This window comes from Neodiprion fabricii, chromosome 6 (assembly GCF_021155785.1).
Source record: "Neodiprion fabricii isolate iyNeoFabr1 chromosome 6, iyNeoFabr1.1, whole genome shotgun sequence".
Taxonomy (NCBI): domain Eukaryota; kingdom Metazoa; phylum Arthropoda; class Insecta; order Hymenoptera; family Diprionidae; genus Neodiprion; species Neodiprion fabricii.
Genome location: NC_060244.1, coordinates 21,579,777 through 21,607,053, shown reverse-complemented (window position 1 = coordinate 21,607,053; position 27,277 = coordinate 21,579,777). Strand labels below are relative to the sequence as shown.

Genomic DNA, 27,277 nt, shown 5'->3' with positions numbered 1-27,277 from the left:
TTACTTTTGTCATATTACAACTGCAATTTGTAATAGCATCCCAATGAAGCGGCCAAAATAAGAAGACCGATTCTTATCGTTCAGACTCCACCAATACTTTCATGAATTCAATATCCTCTTGAATGTGAAACAGTACTTGTAGTCTTTCTACTGATTTGCAACGGACGTATAAGCACGGCACAATGTAACGCTGCAAGGCAGCTCGAAGTCTGCCTTAAATTAACTCCCGTCTCGAGGGATGGAAGCTCCACTAGGTGTATACAAATAGGAATACAGGCTGTGTATATACCTATATGTACTTTATGTAACACGTATACATCTACAATATATATATATATATTAAATATATATATATGTATGTATGTATATGTATACGGGGAATCCGAATCGCGGCAAGTGAGTCGCTTCCAAATATTTACCCGCCGAAATTCGTCCGCTACTCGAGAGTATAAGAGTATGTATACATACGTGTAGGTACAATACATGTTGGTATATGAGAGGAAATCCTATCACTCTCCTTCATGTCTGAAAGAGCAATGAAGCTGGCGGTGTGGCTACAGATCCGCGACAGCTGGGAGATTTGGGATGTCGAATACTCTTGAGAAATCAAGGAGCATTATCAGCCGACGCTCGTCGAGACAATGAAGATTGCGCGACGTACCCTCGTCGGAACTCCGAGGCGAAAGACTGACTCCCCCGAATTTCGTGCAAGATTTTTCAAACTTTTCGACCGATCGATGAATCTTAACACTGCCAGCTGTGCTACAGTGGGGAAAATTTCGCATTTATCGAAGGGAAGAAATTCACCGATCGTTGAAGCTGCGGCAAATTTTTATCGTATGGTTCATCGGCTTTGTAAATAAAGATGAACGAAAAAAAATTTGTCACTCTACGCTACGTTTTCGTAAATCGCTTTGTACCCACGAATCTATTTTGTACAGATGCTGTTGAATAGGCCAGAGAATTTGTAGCTACCTCTCGGGCTCTTTGTTCAGTCAGAATGGATTAAGTCTAGGCGATAACAACGTCGGCTGCAGGTGTCGACGCGATATTTCCCAGCCAACAAGTGAAATTTGCATATCATAGCGACACGTGAATTATGCGGGATTCTCTTTTCAACCGGATTTCGAACCCAGCAAGGAAATAACAGTGACTTCCGGTAGGCCGTTACCCTTTCCTGTAAGATCTCATTTTTCCTCTTCGCAAAGCACGACGATTCCGCGCATCGAAATAAATCTCTCGCAGGCCTTTCGCGGGTCTGCAGATATTTCTTCTCTTTAATTTTTTTCATTTTTATCTATCTGCTTATTTGGAGAAAAAAAATAAATATAAAATTTCTCATCTTATACGGGATACCTTCCTTGCGGGACATTTTTTCCTTCATCCTCGCATTACGTATACGCTTCAGGATTCGTATGAAAAAAGGGAAAAGCTAGGTCACGGGACTAATCGTATTTTAACAACCTAGCCCAGCTCTTCGCAAATATTTGTCAAGTCAGACGAGAAGAATTATCAAACGCGCTGATTTATCGCTTTCAAGGAAAAAGAAAAGCTGCCTGCTTTTCAGACAAGATGTTCTTGGAATAGTCCGTTTATAATGACTCAACCCGACTTAACGCCGAAGGGTCAAAAGAGTACGAGAATTCTGTGCGTATATTGGAAACTGTTCTAAGGGACTTAGACGGAAGGAATTCAATTACCCTTTTTCACGTTCGCCAAACCTTGCACGACCTTCATCCTAACGAAATAAGTACGAATAGAAATAAAACGTAACCCGAGGGTTGAGAAAGGCGGCAGAGGCACAAAGTGGCATGCAGCTTATTGCCTCCGCGTTAAAATTAGATTAGGACCCTTTATTTGCGCCCCGCTCGGTCTGTTCCGCAAGTACTTTTGCGCACTCTTCACCGAAAGCGGAAGAACTAATTGCAAATAATCTAGAGATAAGAAGTTTACACGTTGCGTAGAAAGAATAATGCCGAGTGGACAGCTTTCTGACTTTTCAAGGCACAAGGTAAGCTATTCGGGACATCGTTCAAGGCGCAGCCTTGGATGATGGGGGATGATGAGTCGCGTGTTCGACGGCTTTATCAAATCGCCGCTAAGCGATCTTACCCGCCTACAAAGGCGCGGGTTCCCGGTTGACAAAGCCTAGGGCTGATACCGGGTCCGATGAAAAATACGGAGTATCGATCTCCGCGCGATCGTTTTCTCAAGCTTCGGAGAGATTTGCATTTCGCGACTCATACTCCTCTCCGGGATCCTGATCGCCGGACTGCCCGACCCAACAGCATAATCTCGGGTCGTCGCAAACGAGGAGGCAGCTTGACTCGTGATCTAATACTTCGAAAAATATGCTTTTGCACACGAGGTTGTATTTACGCGTAGATCGCGAGCGGAAGAATCACTCCGACTTTCGAGATTACGAGTGCGTATCAGAGTCGAGGTTTTTCCTTTTTTCTCGCCCTTCGACCTACTTTTGCGTGCAGCCGCGTCGAAGAGGGTGCGTAAATAATGCATAATCCACCCCCTGCGTATTCGTGGCCCTGGCCAACTGCCCTGCGGAATTCACGACGCGTCTCGGATTCAAATCGCTGGCCGTGAAATATAGAATATGGGAAATAATAAATCTCGGTTGCCTTGTTTCTCGCGGCCCTTTCGACGAATATCTGTCCATGAAATTGCCCGCCGCTGCGGAGTTTCACCACACCTAGAAATGGAATGCCGAAAAGGAAGAAAGGAAAGAAACGAAAGAAACGAGAAAGACGAGCAAAGTTTTCGTGCCGAGAAGCGAGAGCTTTACCTCAGATAAGGAGGAGGTTTCTTCTCTCTTGCTCTTTATCGTACTCACCCTTCTGAGACGGGATGTCTCTCACGTGGATTCCCCCGCCTCATCGGAGCGGCTGATATTATCTAGATGATAAACTTATCTCTCGACTTTCTCTCTACCCCGTCTGATTTTTCTCCCGTGAATTTGAAAATAAAACTTTCCTACAACTTTTTCTACACCTAAGGTAAATATTTTTTTGTTTCTGTCTCTTCTGTATCATCCGAGGGTTACGAGAACTCGAGAAAAAGTATAATCGTAAATTTTGCGCTAAGAGTAAAACATAAATGAAATTTATCTTTCGCTATGCTTATTGTAGGGAAGAATTTTGAAAGTCGTTTCGCAAATGGAACTTGGCGTATCACATGTATGGTATATGTACATATATAATATTGTTGCCGAGGCAGCGAAATTTATACATGTGTTAAATACGTGTTTGCTAATACATTTGGAAGTGAATGTAAATAATTCGGATGGAGTTCGATGGGTTAACCTTGTAACCGTGAAAGATGGAAATACCTATGGCGGTCTTCGAGTTGACATCCGGGAAGTGACGAGGATGAGAGTCGAGCTTGAAGAGGAACCAACCCGAAATGACACGGAAGTATCGTTGTTTTGCACGTACGTCAGGTGTAGAATTTGCATGAACTTAATTGAAACCCGGAAGCTGCAGCATCTCGGATATATTAAACTGTATCTCGAGGACGCCGCGGTGTCTGGCGAAGACACCCGGATGCCTGCGGTACGTGAAAACGATCACGTGGAAGATCCATGCGGGGGCTATTGCATAACATTATTATAGCTCGAGGCCGAAGGCGAGGCGGCCTGGCAAGCGAGAGAGAGGAGAAATTTCACCCACCACGGAAATCAATATATCGAGTAATCAGAATCGTGTTTATGGGGAAAACCACTTGCGCGTTAGAGCATTCCTGCGGCCGAGTGTATGGATCGGACAAACTTCGGGGTAAAATGAACGCCGGCACCTATCCCATTTTAGCTCGATTCCCACTCTGAATGCTCCGGCATCCCTCGCCTCCGTTATACGGCTGCTTTACCGCTGTACACACAAGCGAACCGCGGCTCGAAACTTCGGAGTGAAAATTCTTCGGAGACGGAAAAATTGCAGCCGAACGCGAAGCTTCTTCGAGCTTCTTATTTTCAAAGTGATCAGAGCCAGGTGCGCCTGGCTGAAACTGACTGCAGGCAAATATATACCTAGAGCAAACTTGAGAAAATATTTCTACACCATATGTATATACGGACACTGCATGTGTAAAGATAATTCGAGAATCTCCGGTTTGCTCTACAGTGACTGTGCAGGAAACTTTCAACGTAAATCGATATTTCCGAGCAAATCAATCCGCTGGCAAAGATGTTAAAATTTACTTACTATTGGCTGTACTTTGAATCCCGGCTGCAGACGAATACACGAATTGGCTATCTTAGTTGCGGCATCGCGATCCCACAAAATCGGAAGAAAAATTGACGACAGGGAGAAAAAAGGAATAGAAGCATTTTTCTCGACGAAGCCGAGCTCATGCAGTAGGATATCCGTGAAATTCCCAACTGATTTGAAACTGGGTCAACTTTTCGTTGAATCTCCGCATATCCGTAGCTCGAGCTGTTTGTTTATTTATTTATTTCTTTTTTTTTTTTTTTTTACTTTGTGCCGCTTTTTCTGTTTCCGATTACAAATTCCGTCCCACCGATACGACATACGAGCGTTTCCTGGCTTTCGCTTTAAATTTCGACGCTCCCTGAAATACAATTATACGCCGAAATACTGAAATTTTATTTCTCGCATCCTAATTATACCATCAAGCGATGTATTCTTTATTGTTAAAATCGGCATCTTGAGTGAAAATAATCGCAATTTTATAATTTTATAACGAAACGAACTTGCGGATTGTATATCAATATTGAGAAAAAGTTGTAAAAGATGGGAAACTCGCGGCAGGTGTTTTTAATTAAAACTTTTTCGTTCTCGTGGTACAATAATCGCCGCAACTGCAATGCACATAATGCGCAAAGCTTCTCGTTGTACAGTATATTGTGAAGTAGGAACCAACGCGGGAAACGCAGTACTCGAGTTGGTATACAAAAGTGATTTTTGCGAGTGAAACATGAGCGCGTACGGTTGATTCGAAAAGTTTTAATAGTGGCTTTTTTTTGTGTGGATAAACAAACATACTGGCTGATGTCATTTTTGGCAGCACACGAATGAAAACCTCTACAGATAATAAAGTCAGAGCCACTGTACATCGTGATAATAAATATATTGTATATGATTTTCATTTAATATAAATAAATTGTGTTTCATTTTCAGGCAATCGCGTAACGTTTCGCGATGAACTTCAAATTGTGGTCTTTCGGCGAAAAGCTTTGTACATCGGCACACAATTGCCGTGTGTATAAATAATAATCTTGCATCGGTTTCTTTGGCAAACCTTTCCCATCCTCCCCTCACACATCCACGTACAATCTAGACCCGGCAAAGTAAACGAACACGCGATGCTCGCACGTGACCGAGTCCCCTGATCAATCCTTCAGGATCCCTTTCACCGCATTTACGTTGCGTAAGTCGTTATGTAATCAAATTTTGAAACAAGTTTAACCTTATCGATTTAAATTCCAAGAACGAAAGATAATCAGCTGGATTAAAACGAGAAGGGAGGGTCAGAAAATCGCTGAAAGAAAACTTCCAAGGCACTTCCCTGAAGACGCGGGATCAATTGTTATCGAAATTAAGTAAAAAGAACTAAAAATTAGTAAACTTTTTCATCGTTCCATAAAATAAAGGAAAATGTCGTGAAAACTCTGGGAGGAGGAGGAGAAAAAAAAAAAAAAAACGATAAGAGAAAGCTGAAACATTATGATCAAAGTTTTTCGGCGTTTTCGACGAACGGTGAAGAAAAATGTTCTCAATCGCTCTGAAGTGTAGCACAAAGAAAAAAGAAGGAAACAAAAAGGAAGGGAGAAAAAAATGTGGGGAAAAAAAAACAGAGAGGCACAAGGTGGAATCAAATCGCTGGCGTGGTTCCAAATTCGTCTCGATAAGACCAATTGAGATTTAGTATCCAGGTCGGTCGGCAGTCCCGACCCTCGCTTCCGGTGTTGAAATTAAATCCGATATCCCCGATCGCTTACGCAGCAAGACACGAATGATTAATCAGAAGTACCTCACTTAACCGTCGACAGCTCACTTGGATTGTTTCTAGACAAATGTCTTATGGCTGATCCTCGTATACGTAGCGAGCATCCCGCTGATCTGGAGATTTATTAGATCGAAGCTTGAACGGGGCGGGGAAGAAGTTCATTCGAAGGGTGAAAATAAGGCATTATGTAATAAAAAAATAAATTTCGGAGGAGATTTTTTCGCGGAAAATGTCCAAGGCCAATACCATGCCAATTTTCTCCGGAACCCATAACGCGAACGCAATTCTCTGCCGATAACCTGCAGTCGACAAGCTCCGGCGTTCTTCACCCGGACAAAATAGTCCCTTGAGTGAAATCTGCTCGCCCTTAAAAACGGTCGAAATACCTTTTTCCGAGGATTCGCCACCGGCAGCTCTTGGGAATGGATTTGGGAAGGGGGGAAAATGTTGGACATTTTTTTTTCACGACACTCGAGTCGTATTGTGATTACGCTCTTGCTTCAACTGCGCAGAATCACGGAATAAGACGTTTTTTCCCTCTCTTTCGAATATTTCAAAATACGTTTCGCACTGACTCGATTTCGATACGCGAAACGATTCCGCTCCGAAGGATCCTCGAGGTAACTCGTTCGGGGCATTCGCCCACATACGAGCACTAAAAGCAGCAGGAACCGTTGAAATTTGGATTGGCCGAACCCGGGAGAAATCCGCAATCCGCAGCTTAAGCCTCGCGAGGTTGGGTCACCGTCACGAGTGGCGATTTGCCGGTCTGGAGGTGGGAAAGTTTTTGGCCAATGGAAGAGATACGCTGGCAGTAACGGGGATCAGTGGCCTCCGAAACGTGATTGGAGAGTCTCGAGGCAAAAATTAACCCGAAGACCGCACGGACCGCTTCCGAGGGAAAGAAGAAAGGAGGTAGAGCAGAGCGAGGAGTAGAAGCAAACCGCCCCTCGTAAAGGTCTTATATCCTCGGTGCGCCGACTTCACGTGAGCTCGAGGTTGGCCCGTTCCACTCGCGGATTACCAACCCAGCCTTCCTTTTGCGCACGGCTTCGGCGTGGATCTGCTCGTAAACCGAACAAAAAGAATTTTTATTCAACTCGGCTCCGTCCGCCCCCAACTTATACGAGCTTGCACTATCTGCGAAGCTGTTCTCCGACCGGACGCCGAGTCGTACGGCTTCCGCCGCGTTTCCGACGTCCTTTTACTCCGGGATCCTGACAAACCGGGGCGGTGGCACCGACTCGCGAAAATTCGATTTTGACAAATTTACTTCGTACCTGTGCAAGGTGGCGGGGGAAAAAAGGAACGATCGAAAGCTCGAAACCGGACGTAAATCGTACCTATGTATTAATGCATATATAGGTGTATGTGGGTACGTGGGAACTACGCGTTTGCAAAACTTAAGAGAACGCAGCGGTGCGCTGGGTTGGGAAAAGTTATGAAATAAGTCAGGATTATACCCATTCGTGGTCTGCGAGGTAAGCTGGATGAGCGGGTGGAACGAAAGACTGGATTCGGAATGGGTATGGAATTAATTTTGGTAATGGTGGCTCGTCTCCTTGGACTCGGGCTCGTACTAATGCCTCTCCAGCTTCTACACCGCCACCCTGTAGGGCAATATTTTATTTTCTTTACCAACATAAAATGGAAGCGAACCTGCACGACCGCGAGATGTGCTTGTGTGCAGGATCCGCGCAGCTTATAGTTCCGCTGCCTCCGCGAGGATCCGATAATACGATCAGGATCCGAGGAACGAAATATCACGCCATTACCGGTATTTGATTCGATGTTTACTGGCCCACCTACTGTAACCTGGCAGAAAGCTACAGGCGACCGAAAAATGGCCGTGAGAAATATACCGCCATCATAGAAATTCCGCACTTCCGGAAAAGTACATCGGTTGATTGGAAAAATTTGACGATGTGTCGAACTCTTCTTGTCACAGCTACGAGGTGAAAACTTGGAAAGCGATTTCTACGAATACCGACTTGTATAAAATATGAAAGGTTCTTTGATCGTCGTAAATTTAATTTAATTTCCGACGATCGTCTGGAAGTACTTATTAGCAGATATTTCGTGAACTGATAATGTCTGCTGCAGCTAAGTCTTGAGATGACGCGCAGCTGAGCTTGAAATCCCTTCGTTATCGCTTTTGAATCACGAAAATTCGTCTCAGTCCTCGAAATCTGACTAGCTGCGGTGAAACGAAAGATCCGGGGTGAGATTTTCAAATCGAGGAGTGGAAAACGGCGGCGAGGATCGTTCGCGGTTAATATAGATCTACACGTGTATATATGTATATATTCGTGACAAATTGTTGTGAAAAAGTTCACAGCTCTCTCGGTTGATGATATCTAAGACCAGAAAATTAATATCTGGCAATGAGGATGCAGAAAAAAAACGCTCGGCAAAGAGTGATGCGGTAGGTTACTGGCTAAGGCAGCTCTGATAAAACCAGTCAACGATGCGGATGACGTATAAATTAAGCGGCCATTATTCCGGCGCATACCTGCTCCCTTGGGATTACGGAGTTTATCTGCAGGCTCAATTTATTCAGATGCCAAAGGACAAACCCAATTTCACTTCTCATTCTGCGCTGCCCCACGTCGAAGGATTTCACGTAACTTGTGGTCGCGGAATGTCACATTTTAATTATTCATAAACAGGTTACGGATTCCGATTAAGGATCAGCCATTTACTTCCTGAAACGTGGCAAGGTGAAAAAAATAATTTTTTGAATAACAAAATGCACGACAGATCATGAAGAGACGGTGAAATGTTAAAAATAAACGCTGACAGCCAACAAAAGTAACATCCCCCTGTTTTTTCACACGGAAAGGATTAATTATTCCACTCTGTGTGTAAACGAAGGTGTACAACAGGCGTTCGTATACGCGATTTATGAATACGTATATCGTTAAGCCTTTTATTCAGCGAAAATTTTTTGCTGAATATGTATGTATAGGTATCGCGGTGATATTAATGGCAGCGGAGGATTATGCGCCAACTTTTTAACGTACAACCCAAGCGAACAATGTTTCAACACACCGCAAAACAATGGAGTAGCTTTTGTAAGTCGCCGCGTCTTATCTCGTCAAGTTAAATCCTCTTATATCGCAGTGCCATCGGAGTAGAACGTTAAAAACGTTCATTAGCGTCGTGAACCTAGCCAGTAGCTGTCAATATTCGCCGTGACATTTCCAAGCAGACGTAATCATCAGATTATTCGTTAGATATTATCGGAAATTTGACGCTTCTAGGCCTTAGCGCTTTCGCTGTGCAGCCGAAACCCGGTCAAAATTAAAAGTGGCTCGTTACCTGTCCTTCATTAAACTTCAAAAGATTGTGAAACAATGAGCGCCGAAAAATTTCCGTCACGATGATCAGCTCTGAAAGATATATTAGCCACTTTTTAAAAACGCTGTCACGTTCATTTTTTACAGACAGTTAGTATTACGTAATGCAATAGATTGATCATCACCGAATTTGTTAGAAAAAAAAATGAATACTCGCAATTATTGCCGAACACACTGCAAATTATTATCTCAGGCAACTGTTTCAGGAAATTATTAGATTGACTATATATCGAGATAAAAATTATCTCACCGTCGGACAAACGTTCGTATTACAGATAAATCGGCAAAAAATATAGTTCGAATAATCGTAAACCTACAGAAAGTTTACCCTAATCAATCAATTTGTCTCTTCCGTCGTGTTTTTACAATCCTAGTCGTTACCCCGGTAGTAAAAATCATGTTTTTCGGCGAGGGATAACGACGTGAAATAAAATATTTACGTGTTTATCAGGGGTAGATTTTTGCACGTGTTAAACGCCCAGATCGCGCTCTATCTCGGATCATAAAATTCTTTGCGTTAGGAGCCGACGCGTCGGTATTTATAAACGTCTGATTTCGTACGGGTGCACTCCGTAAAACAAGGGAGAATCATCTCGCATTGCCGTAGGTACGTACATGCGATGCATGTTTGCAGGGACAATAGAACCCTCCGGAGAACACGCGAATTTAGCGTTCAGTTATATTTACATACTTAGTTCAGCGTTAGGGAGAACTCCACGTGTGCTTCCTGCACACACATGGCGAGCCGTGTTGCCGAGGGGTATAATCGCGCATCACAGGGCAAAGCTCTGTACGCCATGCCATGCCGGGCCGAATCGGAGCCAATGCAGGTGGAGATTGGAAGAGGCAAATTCCCCGCTCGACAGGCTCATGAATCAACGGATTTTCTCCTTTCACGCTCTCCTCGCGGCGATATTCTCGATTCTCTATTCTGACTGAGCCACGGATGTGTATCAATACGTGATAGTGTTTATCGGTATCGCGCTGCAGGAATACCCCGAAGGATACTGTTTCTATTACACGGGATTCGTAGACTTTCGTCGAGTCCTTCAGCGAGGGCTCGTCCTGCACTTTGACGAAATTCCCGCAGATGCAATCACCCTCCGTTTTTGTACACAGCTTTATACCTAGACACGTACCCATCTGCTTCGGGAGAGCGCGGAGAGACGGCGATAAAGGCCGATGCTTTTATCGGACTTTTTTTCCTTGCGGCAAATATTGCGGAGACTTTTTTGCGCGCTTATACCGATATGACGTTACGTATATGTATACTCGCCAACTAGGAAAACAGGCATTCCATCATTCTTCTTTATCGCACGTGTGTATACAACGCGTATGTAGATTCGTCGCGGTACCTTCAACCCGACTTAGGTGATTCTACATCCCCATAACCACCCCAGGGATACTTGCCCGACGCTCGTTTTGCATCACAATGAAATTCGGAGTGGATATAATCAACCGATCCTTCCTCCACGCCCACCTGGATCTCAGCAATTAGTTCGAACCCCAAGGACAGCTTTCTTGTTCGCTCTCGCTATCTGTCCCCACTATCGGAATTCTCATGGTTGAGTAAAGTGGACCAAGAAAACGGTAAACGACGACCATCAAACTGCGCTGGAGAGAAAACTTCCCAACGAACGATCTAAGAGATTTTCTTCAGAGCTTGACGATGCTGACCTTGCTCCGCTCTTTGCTCTAATTAAGTCGCTCTTGCTTTTCCTCGTCGGGTCAGATGTCGACGCAAGCTTCTCGCTATGACAAGAGAGCCTTGAGTGCTCAACTGCCAGCCCCAGAATCAAGCTTATCGCTCGTTTCGCACAGAGCAAAGAAATAGACGATGAGTTTTTGTTTTTTTTTTATTGTGAAGAATGATTCGACAAGATAAAATGAGTGAAATATTATCGCAACATCGAAACTTCCTCGACTGATTGATGTCATTAGAAAAGCATACAAAGTATTCTCCGAGAGTATGGTTTTCGAGGTATCAAAACGTAGTCAACTGGCCCTTCATCGCCCGGTGAGTTCGTTCGATCGTCAATGAAAATGAAGCTTTTTTGAAAATCCGCAAATGCTTTAAGTCAGCCCGCTAAAGCTGCAATTGATTGAATCTTTCGCCCGGTCTTTCCGAGGCACAATATTCGGTGCCTGCAGGTAACTAAGCCTTCAAAATCCACCCCATCGTCTAAGAGAGTAGCAGCCGTCAGCTCGGGGAGCTCGTCAAAAATTAACGGTCTCTGGGACGGCGCATAAGACGGTCGGAGGCTGGTCGACGATTAAGGGGTTTGTTGCCCGGGGTTGGTTATTGGAGAGGTCCAACCGCAGGGGACAGTTTGGGGACAATAGACGAAGCTTTACCCCGACTCGACAGTTCACGGGAAAACCTCCTTAATGAAGGCTCGCGAGAACGTATCGCGGTCATGTTGCACATAATTGAGGACAAGGGAAGTTTAGTGCCACCTTTGCACATAGAAGCCAGTTTCTCTCACGAGTAAACTCCCTCGAGGAACTTCTGCAGACGAACGAACCTTTCCGGAATTGCAGCGTCTGTCATTGCGTCGAAAGATGCATTTCCATTGGATCGCGTAACGTCGGCCAGACGATGACTCTCGTATTACAAACCTATTACGGTCAGCCCTAATTTGTGCGCGGTGTATTGTGGGTCGATAAGCTGAATTCGATCGCGGGTAAGCCGCAAGCTTGCACGTGTATCCGTGAAACGATTGGCTGGCTACTAGATGCATAGATTTCAATCTCTCGATGTATTGGAAAAGACGGCAGAGTCAGTCGCAGCCCTAAACTACTGAACCGGATTTTCCACCCGCTGGCGGAATCTGCATTTCCGTAAAGTCGCGTTACGGATACTTTATACCGATTTTCCCACCCCCGAAAATAACGCGAGCGCGCGATGTTCTCTAACCGCATCTTTATCGCCGGCTGCTGCTTCCGGATGCAAGTGAGGTAGATTTTCCTTATTCTCTCCAGGCGACGTGCGAAGCTTCATCCATTCGGTTATCGTGCTGTGTTTACGTGGCGAGCTGCAGGGAAACGACCATTTGTTGCGAATAAAAACACGATTTTTTTTTTCAAACGAACATCGCGACACCGTTGAGACCTAGATCGCCGTCGGGGAGTGTATCGGGATCAATTAATATTCCCGTTCAATAAACGGTTTACTTACTCGAGGGCTTTCGTTAACAAGTAAAGCTTCTTAGGATGAGAATCGCATCGAGGTAAGAGTAAAATAAGATTTGATAAAATTGATTATCGCAACTCGGAGACGATGGGTGTGTAAATAACCACGGTGAAAAGTGTCACAAAATTGTACGATTATTTTCATCATTAAAAAAAAAAATTAATCCTCAAATTGCAATACATTAATAAACGATCACCATTTGGTGGCGAGCTGGGTTTAATGGTAAAATTGAACGATTATAATCTCTCTGAGCGAGGTATACGCATGGTATAACATATGGCGTACGCTTAGACCAATGCCGTTTGTGCATATAATATGATCTATAATACACGGTTTTGGTAATGATAACGTTATCTTGTACGCAGTCCGTGAACTATTGGACATGAACGTGGTCGTCGGTACGATATCGTTGAGTGAATTACCGTTACGCATTCTCCCATCCGCCTATTCCGAATTTCCATTTAGCACGAGTTGCGCCATAATTCGTAAACTTATCATGAATAATTAGACTCCGTTAATTAATAGACGCTGCTCGATTAGGTTTAAACCTTTTCGAGTTCCGAGAAACAAAAAACAAAAGTAAATTATTACGCTCATTGTTCAAGCCATTGATAGCTTTAGAGGCTACTCATGCAAATGCAATGCCTTCCCAAAAGCTATTGGGATAAAAAAAGATCCATATGTCAGTGCGATGCACGATTAACTGTGTACGTACTTTATTACGCTAGATTTTCAGGCTCAGACTGCGAGCACACCCCTGAATTCAGTTTAATTGATATTGCCGAGAGCTTTTTCGCGGCTAGAGAGAAATGCAGGATTTTCAAATTTGAAAGCTGCTTTCACAACAGATGTTCATTCGCCAGATCGTGTGCCGTTGTCACCGCAACGAGGCGACGCCGCTTACCGATGCGGAAAACATAATGCTGCCGCAATGACGATAAAAGCTGAACGCAAATAAATATACAGCAATTTGGAGCGGTGAATTGGACCGTTGGTTCAGGCACGTGATGCTGGCATGGGCATTATGCGGTATGCACTTGTACGTTGGATGGGCGAGCCGCAACGAACAGCGTAACAACAAATAATTAATAAGTACGTTAAGGCAGTAAACACTGTTGCGGTTTCGACTCAGCTACATCCGATTGCTGCCCCCTGGCAACTCGTTTTGATAATTGTTATATAATTGCCGCAGGTGAATCCCTCGACAACAAATCGAGGAGCGGTTATATTTTCAAATCAGATTTTCCACCGATTCGCGATTCTCTGTTATTATTTGATATTGTAATACGGTTGAAGCTCCGTGATCGGATATTGAATTGCTCGTCGATGTTGAGCTCATCTTTTCAATCCGTTTATACCCAGGTATAGAGTGAATCTGATATGCTTTACACATTCACAAACGAGGATTCAGATTCTCCGAACGTATTTACCCGCCTCCATTTATCTCCGTTTCGTAAACGGTTTGTTCGAACGATTTTCACCGAATTATTCACAGGAGTTGACTCACGCCCGAATTTTGTACATCAGAGAAACGAACTGACAATGAACGAGTGCTTGCGTTATTTTACTTCCGGTTAATTATCGCATCGTCAATTCATCGACTTTCTTTGCAAACGAATGAAGCGTGTGAATAATGGACGAACATCTCCGCAAGGAAGTTTGTAGGCTCGTGTGTGATACCAATGCCTGTCTGATTTTCAATGATTTAGCGAAAATTACCGTTAATTACTGACTTTTTTAGATCCAATGAAAATAACTGTAAACGTGTGCCCAATTCCCATTTCTGATCATAAAATCTACAAGAATAAACAAAGGTTTCGATGCTGATTGTACCATTCAGATTACCGTAACAGCGAATGATGCCGAGCCCTTAGAAACAACCCCAATCTTGAGTTTCTATTCCAGCCCACGTCTGTGTACTCAACACTCGAGTACTCGAGATTTCAGACCTTAAGGCTCATGCTGAATAAACTGCATAAACTGAACATGCAATAAACTGAATAAGCTATACCTGACTAGAACGAAGGATGTAAAAGGGAGGATATAACTAAGCCCTTGACCTAAGCCGAACGCGAAGCACAGGTCGCTAGTGGCAATTAAGGGATACTGGATTTAAGGTTGAGTTCCTCCGACAGTAGCCATTCCACCTAATTTGGGGTTCACCGGGTTGGCCCGGGTCTTCAAACTGGGTCAGTTATCCGAACACGGGCCGAGTTTTCGGTGGAATTGAATAACCGAAATGTCTGCGAAACGCAGGTGGCGAGTTTGGGATCTCGGGGAATAACAACGCGGGAAAACCTGCATCTAGACTCATTTTTCTTTCAACCCAGTACAGCCAACGTACTCACGCGATCGTTTCCGATCCCAATTTATGAGAGACGCATAGCAGTACGTACATTCATTGATTTCTCCGCTGCGCTGTTTCAGGCCTGAGAATTCATCCAAATAACAGACCACGAAAACATTCGCGAACTTTCGCATCGGCTGACGAAAAACGATATTAACCGTCTTATTTTCCTCTCTGTTTCAGGCCTCGTTCTATTCCACCGCCCTGAAAACCCTGATCTCTATGTCTACTGTGATACTGCTTGGCCTCATATCTGCTTACCATGCCTTAGAAGTTCAGGTACGTATGTTACAGACGGTCTAAGACGCCACTTTGAACCGGTAGATTTGAGGGCGTTTGATGAGATTCGTTTTTCGAGTACCGCGAAACTTGAATAAGAAGTAAGCGGCTTACACCGGACGAGCGCCTACGACCACGACGAAAGAGACCAAGTTGCGTAACTCGGATACCTATGATTCGCATCCGTAACATCGCAACGGTGAATTTCTATCAGTATCTGACAATAACCTCGATCAAGTTATAGCACATCCTAGTGTACGTGGTACAATAGCTGGGTCTACGGTATATGTATAGTATATGTGTGTACCTATAAGGACTCGTCGGGACATCTCGGGAGGCCTCTTATTGATCAATATATTCCTCCAGCTCTCGACGTTGGAAGGAACAGGAGCTACAGAACGATAACTACGACGTTGTAGAACCCGAACGAGTCATCTGACCCAATTGTACCGACGTATCAAAGGGGCGAACTTCGGCAGGATGCTGAGAGGGGAGCATTTATTCAGATAAGAAAATTCACCTCGTTGGGGAGCTTCGCTCGCAAACTTTCGAGGTTCAATCTGTCTTCATATTTACAAGTCCCTCCTCTTTTTCCATGGCGTCTTGGTAAACACCACGGTTTTCCACTCGGTGAAGTTGTTCAACAATATGTGAAACGACCGAGGTGCAGGTTTACTTCTGGTATCAGGATTTTTCTCCTCGTCTCGTAACTTCCGAGAATACAACTCGTTGTCTCAGTCTCATCGAGACTTCTACAGGACTGGTTTTCTCTTAATGGGTGGGTGAGTGAGTTCTTTTGTTTGTTTTTTTTTTTTTTTTTGTCTTCCGCCCTATGGTCAGTTCTATCGAGAGTTGTTCTGTTCTTGGTGGTGATAAATCTATAACCACGAAGTAAATGAGCGCGTTATCCCTCTCCGAGAAGACAAGCCATTTTCTCTGTCAACGGAAGACGAGGGCAGAATTCACTGATCTCATCCACAAGGTTCGTTGAATCCCAACTTGACCGTCAAAGTGGTGAAATTCTATGGTACGAAATGAACAAAGATGGGAATAATTTATCGAGCCGTCGGTGACGACAAACATCAGTCGTCGTTATGTACTGCTCTATTCTGCCGATTAACCGCACCTCTATTTGCTTCGTTCGCCTCGCATAAGCTACTGCAGGAAGGTAGTCGCTATATTACAAAACTATAACCATCGAGTTTGACTTGTAAGTCATCCAAGCCACATGCCACCCTTCGTAACTCACAATCAGTTTGAGCCGTCGTCGCCAAAGGGGGGCCTGTTCGATGGAGAATAGTTCTATCGATCGTCAACTTCTATACATCTGCAGGGTAAGAAAGGCAACGTAGTTCCGAGGAACTTTGCCCCCAACTAAAAACTTCAACATATCCTCGAGGATGAAGGCAATTTCAGTTACTCTCGTTTTAAGTACCGTCACGCAGAATTTACTACGCTTCACGATCACTCAGTCGTTCAGAAAATAACTATTGCATTGCTGTTAAAGTGCTATATTCGTGGGATATTATTTTAAGGATTCCGAATAAGAGGCTGCTAAGTGAATGCTGATTAAAGAAAAACTAAAGCTCGCTTACATCGAAGGACTGGGCGTAAATTCATCTATTTTTATTTCATTCATCGGCCGAATCTTCAACTCAACAAAAGAAACACTTAACAAGAACAACATCGATATTGTTCAACGGACTCAAGGTTCGTATATAGACGTTTTCGTTGTTGTTAGGCAGTGAAATCATTCGAACATTGTCAAGTATGAGATGAATAATTTATCCCTGGCTAGACTGGCGACGAGCCGCCGGATCTGTTGGGACGATTAGATCGAAGGGCGTCAGAGGTGGTGATCGAATTCATCTCGAGCGAGGGATTTTTCTTCATTGTAAATTCCGGAATGGTAGTATCAGGATTTGGACCCGACCCAAACTGAGGTCGTCGTGATTGGTCAGGTCGCGGAGTCGCCAATCCTGGAAGAGGTTTATGAAGGAAGTTTCTTCTTCCTCGTCTCGCCGTGCGCAGAATTACAGCCAGAGTTGGCCGGATCGAAACAATACGCTATAAGAGTCAGCAAAACTCTCGAGCATATACGACGATAAAAGACAATGGAGGAATCCTGCGTTAATCCGGCATCCGGAGAATATGACTGCCGAGTAAGGCCGCGAGAGTAAAGAATTCGAGATCCGGATCTGGCGGATCAAATCTGCCTCGCAATATCAGCTCCCACTTCTAATACGTACCCAAAACGCGGATTTCGGCTTAAAATACAACTACACGTGCGGCTTATTATCCAACGTGACGGTTGTACCGTCTAGTCGCATGGCTTGGTATGAGTTGACGAGTCACCGAGTCGCCAACTTTCGAGTAAACAAACAGTTCGCTATTCCCATGGTGCTAATCAGGAACTTTGACGGCTCTGACATTAAATATATCGCTTCGCACACTTCGCGTATAGTGCTGTAACGATTTGCCTGCCCGACAAAGCATACATGCGATCATAGATGTACCTACCCAGTGGTCAGATTATATCCAGGCACAAGGATCGTGTCGGTTAGCTTAGGACTAACCCTGCTGAATTAATTCATGCCACGAGAGTCAGAGTTTCGTACATCAGCAGCATCTGTCTCCGGATTTGTCTACAACAGGTTCGCCGGCTAATTATCATTGGCCGAAAAAGAAAAAAAAAAAAAACTGCCAGCACATACGGATAGTATATTTGTCACAGTGACGAATTGAAATCCTGAATACAATAATTTAACCTATCCTCGAACGCGTCGTCGAGATTAATGCCGCGAGTGCAATGAATCGAGCCGATATCTACCCACTTCGGCAGAAGCAATAGCCGTTGAAATTTGCTCGAACAAGGCCCATCTATCGGATTCGGTGATATTCTACGAACCTTTGTCACCCGAAGGCACTTACGAATTAGTAGATTTCGCCAAGGTCTAAATTGTAACCTTCGTCCCCGCCGAATGCCACAGACTCAGCTGATGTAAGTTCCAGATTGACGCGGCTGTACATCAAGGCTTCTCTGATTAATCAATTAGACACTCCCAACTTTCCATTTGGCCGAGGACGTAAAAAACTCGAAGCAATCACTACCACTCCTGAGCTTCCCGGTACCTATTGAAAAACTCTTTCTCTAGATTAAATTACGCGAAGATTATACTCCGGTATGATTGAGTCTCAACTTCGAGTAATTAATTTGAAAAATAGAGGTAAACGGAAAGAGATGCACGCCGGATAATCGAGGGCAGTAATTTGGTCGTGGTCTATTTCCACTGCGCATATAACAAATTGGCCCGCGAGATAACGTCACTGTATTTGTGTTCCCGTGTGTGTGTAATTGGAATTGAGCTCAGGTAAATGGCTACCTGGATATACATCTTGCCAGGTTAGTCGGTGCTGTTTCCCTCCACGAATTTGTTGAAACTCAAAGGACTACCGAAAGGACATATCGTAGGGATTGGTGTGGTTGACATGTCGGCGAGTTAAAGACCAAAGCGAAGACGAAGTTGATGCTTGTAGTTGAAGGTGCAATCGGTCCACAAATCAAAGTACAAAGCTACTAATTAATATCCGCGGTTACACTTTGAAACTTGCATCGAATTCAGCGTTGAGGAGAGGCGAGAGTTGGAATAATTGCAAGCGTTGAACGTACATCGAAGAGCGTAAAAAATTGAAGAATTATTGAAGCACGTGTGCCGTTTACAGCATAAAAGCGCAAATTGCCTCACGTTTCGACACCGGTGGAATTTGGTTTTTACGTGAATACCCAATTCGCCTCTGTAAATACCGTAATTCATCACTCAGTTTTTTACTATACCACGCTACAGTTTCGGGTGCCGTGAGCTTGCGGTGAATTTTTAGAAGGCCTTGGGTAACTGCAGAGTAAAAGATTGCACTGCTCTAATATTTCACAGTTTTTTATATTTCTTTCGTATTTAAGTGAGCCGTCTTGAAGCCGAACGACTGTGACGATTCCGTGCTGGACAATAAAAAGCGATACAGAGCACACAGGCTTTCAACTTCTGTGGTAATATCAACGCTGCGTGCGTTGATATATGATACCACGAGAAAATTCCTCTTCATCGCGAGTGAGTCCTTGCCCTAGATAGTCAGACTGCACGACCAGAGAACGATGTGCATATCTGCGATGTTTCATTGTAATGTATTCAAAAAGGAACTGCCAAAATATACGCCCGACGCGCCACGAACCCATGTGGGTATTTAATGAACGGGTGGGTAGAGGTTAGAGCAGAGAAAGCTCCGAAACGGCACCGGCTGGGCGCACAGGGGTTGTTAATTAATTATTTACAACTGTCGACATTAACGGACATGCGTTTAACGATCGGGCCCAAAAATTAAGCCTCCTGATAACGCGGATTTGAAAAGGAGCCTCAAACCGCTTCGGCCCAAGTACATGACGGGGCCGAGATAACAAATGACGACCGTCCCACGCGGTCCGCGGTTTCTAAGGGTGAAAATATCTCCTGGGCAAGATTCCAGGATTTAAAAAATTGCGAGATGGTTTTGAAGGGGGCGTCAGGAGGCGAGGAAGCGCGATGATTGATTGGCCATTTTTATCCAAGAACCATTATACGCCGTACAGTATAGCCACGCACGGTATCCGACTTATATTGTTCCTCCGCAGTTATTCATGATCGACAACTGCGCGGACGACTGGCGAATCGCGATGACCTGGCAACGAATCTCCCAGATATCCATCGAGCTGATCATCTGCGCGATACACCCCATTCCTGGCGAGTATTACTTCCTGTGGACGACCAAGCTGGCGAACAAGGGCGGCGACATAGGCTCGAAATGGGTCCCCTACGACGTCACCCTGTCGCTACCGATGTTCCTAAGGCTCTATCTAATCTGCCGGGTGATGCTCCTGCACTCGAAACTCTTCACCGACGCCTCGTCGAGGAGCATAGGCGCCCTGAATCGGATCAATTTCAACACCAGGTTTGTTCTGAAGACCCTGATGACCATCTGCCCGGGGACCGTGTTGCTGGTCTTCATGGTGTCCCTATGGATAATCGCTTCGTGGACGCTGCGGCAGTGCGAAAGGTATGTGCCGAATTATTTATCGCCTCCGTAAACCCCCGCGCTTTGCCCCCCGCAAAGCAGCTCGCGCTTTCCACGCTTCTACCCATCCGTGTTCCCAAGGGTCGCTCAAGGTCGCAATTCCGGTACCGCAATTTTTAAACTCTCACGGTATATGACGCCGGGTTGCGAGGTTCTTATTTTCCGGATGGTTTTTCGCAAAAAATTTTAAACTGATACACCGCGCAAGGGGTAGGTTAGATCTACGTTGGCTTTCAAGTGCTCAACTCGGAACCATCGGGTGTATTAGCTGTTGCTATTGGGAAAAAGGGTAAGCGGTGCTTTTTTCACCTTTCACCCTTTCTGGTCTCTTGTTCTTTGCCTACGGTCAAACCGCCGTAAATTCCGCGTCTAACAAAAAATTCTACCATCGTAGAATGGATCATTAGTTTCCCCCCTCCGTGAACATAATAGGCGAAACAACGAGCTTTTACGCCTCTGACGTAACTTGGCGAGAAGAAAATTGATGTACGTTCACTGTAAAAACTTCTTTTTTTTTTTGTTTTCGTCCAATTTGAATACCTATCTAACAGCATTCGTGAAGTCCTAAAGAATCACTTTAAATTGGAATGTCTTGCCGGAATTTTCCTGCTAGGAATTTTCCCTCGAATCGAGATTATAAGAGATTCAATCTTGGAATAGGTACAACAGATTCCATGGGTGGTGGTGGGTGAACAAAAAAAATATCTCATCATTTTTTCAAGCACTACTTTTCACAGATTTCGTGTCTCGTGGGACGCGATTCAGTAATCGAGTTTGTCAAGATCAGTTTACAACGTTCAAGTATTCAATAATGCAAAATTCGGGACATGTGACACTTTTTCCTCGTAGTCAAACACATTTATGCAAGCGTCGACGAAAGCATATTTTGTATGAAAAAAAACAGACAGCGCGTTTGAAAAATATGAATCAAAGAACTCTGACATTTTGTTAATGTAATCATAGAGTTCTGGCATTTTGTGATACGTGATTAAAAATGAGTGGAATATGATTATCGTATTCTTTGCCCGTTTCTTAAAACGCAATCTTTCGCAAAACTTGACAGACTCCTCGCGACAGTTTAATTGTTGATATTTTCGCACTTCAAAAAACGAGGCAATTACCGTAACGAATCTAATTTCAATACTGAATACTTTAATTAACAGCACAATTCTTCGAAATGTTCGTATTTTCTACAAGCCATTATCCGAAACGCGAGCTGAGGATCATGCTGGTACCTAACCTTCCGAAACGATACCACTGAGAGCCTCGTGGAAAATATACGAACGGCGAACAAGACCCTGGTTAATTAGAGGTAGCCGCACGTGGGTGTTGTTGATCCGCAGAACAAGATTCTCGGAAGCGTAGGTGTACTCGTACTAGGGATGAATCGAGTGTCAAATCTGGTACACGCGCCTAGTTATCCGCGTAGTTCATTGTTCCCTATTGATTCATATCGTTCATACAACGATTCGAACCCATAGAAAGTATGGTTATAAAGAATTTTATTGCCAAACGTGACCGAAACTTTTTTCACTGCGATAATCCTGTCAACCCGACTACCTACCCCGATAATCGCGATTCCTAGTTATTTTTATCGGGTTCAACCTTTCGCGTCCGGGATAGATTCACGGCCATAAAAACGAGCCTACACCTTTTTTCTATTGCCGGACCTTTTTGCACCTCGTTTCTTTTACTTCTCCCTTTTTTTTTTTTTTTTTTTATTTTGAGCAGGGACGGGTGGGGGATGAAAATGATAGTTCTCGGCTGTGGCGGGATCCCGATAACGGAAAGCTTCAGCGACCTTATCACACGTCGAGCTCGCATCGGGAACGGTTTTTCCGGAAACGTTCGCTCGGTCGTAATGATTAATCGACGATAACGAAGACAGGTACATACCTACCTTACTTGTCCGGCAGTCACCTCCAGCCACCCTGGGGCACGGAAAACACCTTACAGCATCCGCCCGCACCTCCTCTTGACCCCCGTAAGTGACGAGATATCACCTACCGCTTCTGGACGACACTGATCGCTGCCACGACGCGACGCCTCAAACGAGGAAGAAACTCGTCACGAAACACAGCGTGCACAAAACTTTTCACCACAATAATTACCTCTGGCACAAGTTGAAAAGCTCGGAATAACATTATTCAGCTGCATGACGCTGCAATTTGCACGTACGCGGTGTGTCCATATTGCTTTGACGCCGCGATGACACGGTCGAAACTTGGAAGAACATTTCACAGTCGCGCGATGCGAACAATGCCACCAGGCAAGTCTGCGTCCGTTGTGTCTACCTCACAGAGGGCTAATTGAATCCAATAACGGAAGTGCCAAGCGTCCTTTACCCGGTTGTTTGTTTCCGTGAAACTGCAGTGTACGAGCTAGCAGCGAGCTTACGCCCCACACACACACACTCACACACGCACACAGCTTTGTTGTTAACGCGCTCGCGTCCTCGGTACACCAACTGCGAAGCGTCTGTTGACGACACAACAACGCCGATCGGTGCGAGCGAGTTACGCGACTAAGAAACTGTCAGGTACACCGGCTGCTGAATTTGTGTGTCGAGCGCGTTCGAACGTTGAAATACAATACCGGTGGAATTACGTACCTGCAGGGCACCAAGTACGTACATAGGTACGGTGTATCGCTGCCTCGATAGCTCAGAGTGCTCTGGATGTGTGCGGACCCTTATCGCGGAGGCAACACCGCTGCCCGCGTCACTCGGGCTCGAACACGAGGGCGCGACGAGGTTTCAGTATCTTCGTGTAATCTTTGCCCGCGGAACCGTCGACCCACCACCCCCCTTAACTCTATTCTCAATGTCTATTCAATACTTCGATAAATGTCCTCCCCGCGATGTCAGCCGATCTGTATACCTATTCGAACGAACAGTTATGAGAAGGGACCCTTTAACGAAGGACGGAGCCAATCGTAGGGAATTCTTGAGATCCGAATTACCCTTTATAAATGGGAGCGGAAATGGGTCGCTCCTCCTTTTCTATTTGCTCTCTCTCTCTCTCTCTCACTAATTAATGAGGTGTTTTCAAGAAATGACCACCAGGGAAGAGGCGCGTTTTACCTGTGATACGAGAGAATATGGTCTTCGGGATGTACGGCATTGTTTGAAACTGATTACCTTGCATCGGCAAAGGTGATTCGAACCCAGCCATGGTTATCAATTTACTGTCAAGACTCGGTGGGCGTGGAACCGATGTGAACTCGGGTTCGACGAAATCATTACTCACGGCAATGCAACGTCGTACCTGCCTTATATCTCGGAGTCTCGACCTTCCGAACTCTCTCTCTACTTGAGAGACGAACGTTTGAACGATAACGCGGTGAAACTGTTGCGGTTTTCTTTCCCGGCGTCTTCGCGCAACTGTCAGCGACGTGGTTTGTGAAAATAGTGCAAAAGTAGTCATTGCAGTTAACCAACGTTGCGAAATCGTTGCGGCGTTTTACGTTCCGGAATGACTCGGCACCTGGAGGCGTCGGAGTTTTGCAGTCAGAACTTCCGTTACTTTTTGCATCCGGTTCATTGCCTTTAGATTTACTTCGCTACTAAAGTGGAGAATTATTATACGGTTTCGAATACAGGTTTATGCGCGCAAAAGAGTGTAACACGTAGCCGACGTATATGGGTCGTTAAATTCAGGGAGGCAACGCGCGAGATTATTACCGCCACAGTTGCGAGTAGGAAAATGTATAATTTAGTATGCGACACAGATTTTCGAGGTGGTCATATCTCGTCCTTTCCTCTCACATCCTTGCTCGTCACTTATCAATCATGCATGAAGATTATGAGCGTAAGTGTACGCTGCGAAATTCATCACGGTAAAAGGTGTTTGGACGTTTTATATATTATTTGCACTATTGACTGCATTATACATGTTCAACCATTGGGCGGAAAGCCCGTTATAGACAGAGTTAAAAAATTGCTCAACATGCTATTGAGTGTTTATCCGTACACAGCCTTGCCTTGAATAATAATTGTATGTCGCATGGATCGACGCGTGCATACAAATATTATTTTAGGCGAAAATTCAATATTTCGCCGTCTACTTATTAAATTGTGCGACTCGTATATATATTATATATACATATACATGAAAATTTCTGTACGCCCATGATGTGTAGCTGAATAATAGTGCATGTATCCTGTGAAAACAAATATCACGAGTTTCGAAAGCCGGATTTCTATCTGTTTCGGAGTCGAAATAACACGCGAGTTCTATCAATTTCCCTGCAAAACTTTAATCAAGCAATCATATACGATGGTATAGTATATTATCCATACTACACGGAAGCTATAACTGGAGTATGAAATATCTTGACCGGAGCCGGATGAGACATCGATCTTTTTTCGCCGGGCATAAAGCGAGATGATATAAAACGAAATGACGGTGGAATAAGCGTCGCATTTATTGTACGTCGTGTAATACTTGTTGGCAAAAACATTTTTATTTCATAGCGGAATAATAGAGCGTTAATAATTCGCTGCACGGCAAAACGCGTCTACCGCTTTGTATGCTACAACTAGAGTCGTGCGATTGATCGATGGATCGAAATTTCAATTAATCGATCGATCACGCACTCCTGCTTGCAACGTCGATCAAGGCGTTCTTCGCTTAGGTTCGCGTCTGACTTCAGACAGCGAACTACAACCGCAGGGAAAATCTACTCATTCCATTTCCACCCTCATTTTGCTCTTCCCGAATACTTTCATGCCCATTTTTAACAGCAAATGAGCACATGAAAATTAATGTGGGGTCTTGCTTCAATTCCCATTTTCCCCGCCAGTAGAGTCGATCGCTGTTTTTTATTTCGCATGCGAAATATACTTGTAAAAATATATTCGAGCCCTGTGATATTTCCTATTTGAATATTACTTGTTAAGCTATTTTACCACGTGTTATTTTGACTTCACCATGTTGTTTTGTCTTGTATTATCGTATCGCAGCTGTACACAGAGCTACGTACCTTGAGCTACCCCTGCAGCATATATTGGTCCTACAATGTTGATGTTCCTCCGTACCTGCAGATTGAGCTTTTGAAAATTACTCGGTGTACGAAGAGCCCTAATGCTAGCCAACATATTTTACTCGTAAGCTAAGAACACTCACTCACAATCAGGAATGGACGCAATGAATGCTTTGCGCAGGGGGAACGATTGTGTTTCATTACCCCTTTTGAAATTCCGTTTAAAATGTGCGCATTTATCTTTTAGTTTCGCATCCTCAGGGTGAAATTCGATCCTCAGGCTTCACAAATTCTCAATTAGCCAAAACAAATTTGATCATATTAAAGAGAAGGGTCAAAGATGTGCTCGGAGAAGGTTAAGTCATTATCAAGCGTGGAGGTGATTTTAAAACGAGGTAAGACGAAGTCGGGCCAAAGGACGAAGCGAGGTTCATTTTCTTTTCAGTCTTATTAACTAAAATTAATGAAACTTTCACCAGAACGGCGCAATATTACTTGAAACTTTTTTCATTTGATTCTACTCCCGCCAGAAATGAGTACCTGTCGTGGCGACAGAATAATTTCATCGAGAAAACGCGCGTCGTAAAATCTGACACGAACGAGAGCGCGTGCGGATTTTTTTTTTGACTAGGTACAATTTCCGCTTCGTTCCGGATTCCGTTAAGCTCTTTTTATTTCGTCTTTTTTTTTTTTTGATTCCTCTGGCTTCCTACAGGATAAAACCGTATAAAGCATTTGCGATTTCACGAGGCCCGTACACAATTCAGCCGTAAAGGAATGAAGCGGAATGTAAGAAATTACAAAAAACACAATAAGAATGTAAAAGAAAGGAAAATAAGTGAAGCTTGCCTTGCCAGCGAGAGTCCACGGATAGAAGGAGTCCACAGGCACTTTAGAATATTTCTTCCTTTCACAGCGTAATGCGGAGAGTTGAGACTGGCTATACGAGGGTGAGCGGAAAAGCCGGAACTAATAAAGGAAAAAGTTTCGTCTCGGATGAATGTATCGATTAAATTTTCGCGGGTTTCTCCCCGAATCGATTCGCGAACATCGACAAACACCCTGCAAGACGTGTCTTTACTACCTACGTTCCGCTATTGAATATTTACTACACACCCATTCGGCACTGCAAACTTTTTCATCAGCACACACGTCACACTTTTTTCATTCCGAGAGCTTCACAAAGTACAAAAACGAGTTTTGCATGTTCTCTAATCAGGTTTTGGTCCGTCCCTGTTTCGCATTCATTTATTTTTGAACACAGCTCGAATTCATCCTTCCATCTGATTCAGACTTCAGGGCATCGTTGAACCAGCGGCGAAGTTCCACTGGCCGAAAATCGAGTATCTCGCATACACCTGCAAGATGTGTGCATTGAACTCTATACCCAAACAGCGAACTCCTCGCAGGTTTTAGGAACCGTTAGACACTGTCGAATCGCACTCGGCAACCCGACCTTTTAACCCAGGGTCTACTTGGCCGTTCATTGCGTTTACGATTTTGCCATCACGTCAGTGATCCATCTCGAAAAACAATAAGATGCTGGCACAGGTGGCCAGAATTGATATCGTCTATAAAAATCGTGGGCACGACGGTGTTGAGAAATTTTTATCGTATATTCTTTCCCCTCCCATTTCACAATAAGATGGTTAAATGGAAAGAAACACACACCCTGGGTACGTTGAGCGCAAGCTGTTCAAAACCGTAGAGAAACAAGTAATACACTTCATTTTCAAATTTATTGCACACGATGAAATGCATCTGATTGATGTCGATTATTTATTTATACGTACTGTTTTGTTCGAGATCGTGAATGTTGTATCGCTGTCCCCTTGGCCTTGCGCTGATCTGTTTATCATCATATACTACTGAATGTACAATCGTCGAAACCAACTAATTGTCGCTTAAACATTTCACGTATTCCTGATTCCCATCGAAACGTTGCCCGAGATGTCTGAATTATCATTTTTATTCTGTTCCAAGAGTTTCGAACAGCCGTCTCGTCATTTTCAAAATTGAATTACAGTATACATT

General features: G+C 44.2%; 1 protein-coding gene and 1 long non-coding RNA gene across 5 annotated transcripts in view; one reads left to right on the top strand and one right to left on the bottom strand.

Moving 5' to 3' along the window:
- Positions 1-22,760, bottom strand: part of LOC124185450 — a 157,378-nt gene extending 134,618 nt beyond the window's left edge. The window contains exon 1 of one of the 2 annotated variants that reach the window (XR_006871396.1): positions 22,157-22,760. This is a non-coding gene — a long non-coding RNA (uncharacterized LOC124185450). The remainder of the gene's footprint in view (positions 1-22,156) is intronic. The other variant, XR_006871397.1, reaches the window with a different exon arrangement.
- LOC124185443 (small conductance calcium-activated potassium channel protein) overlaps positions 1-27,277 on the top strand; it is a 155,458-nt gene that overhangs the window by 117,974 nt on the left and 10,207 nt on the right. For all 3 annotated transcript variants that reach the window (XM_046576230.1, XM_046576231.1, XM_046576232.1), the window contains 2 exons: positions 15,062-15,157; positions 19,821-20,242. In XM_046576230.1, coding sequence (XP_046432186.1) covers positions 15,062-15,157; positions 19,821-20,242 — 518 coding nt within the window. The remainder of the gene's footprint in view (positions 1-15,061; positions 15,158-19,820; positions 20,243-27,277) is intronic.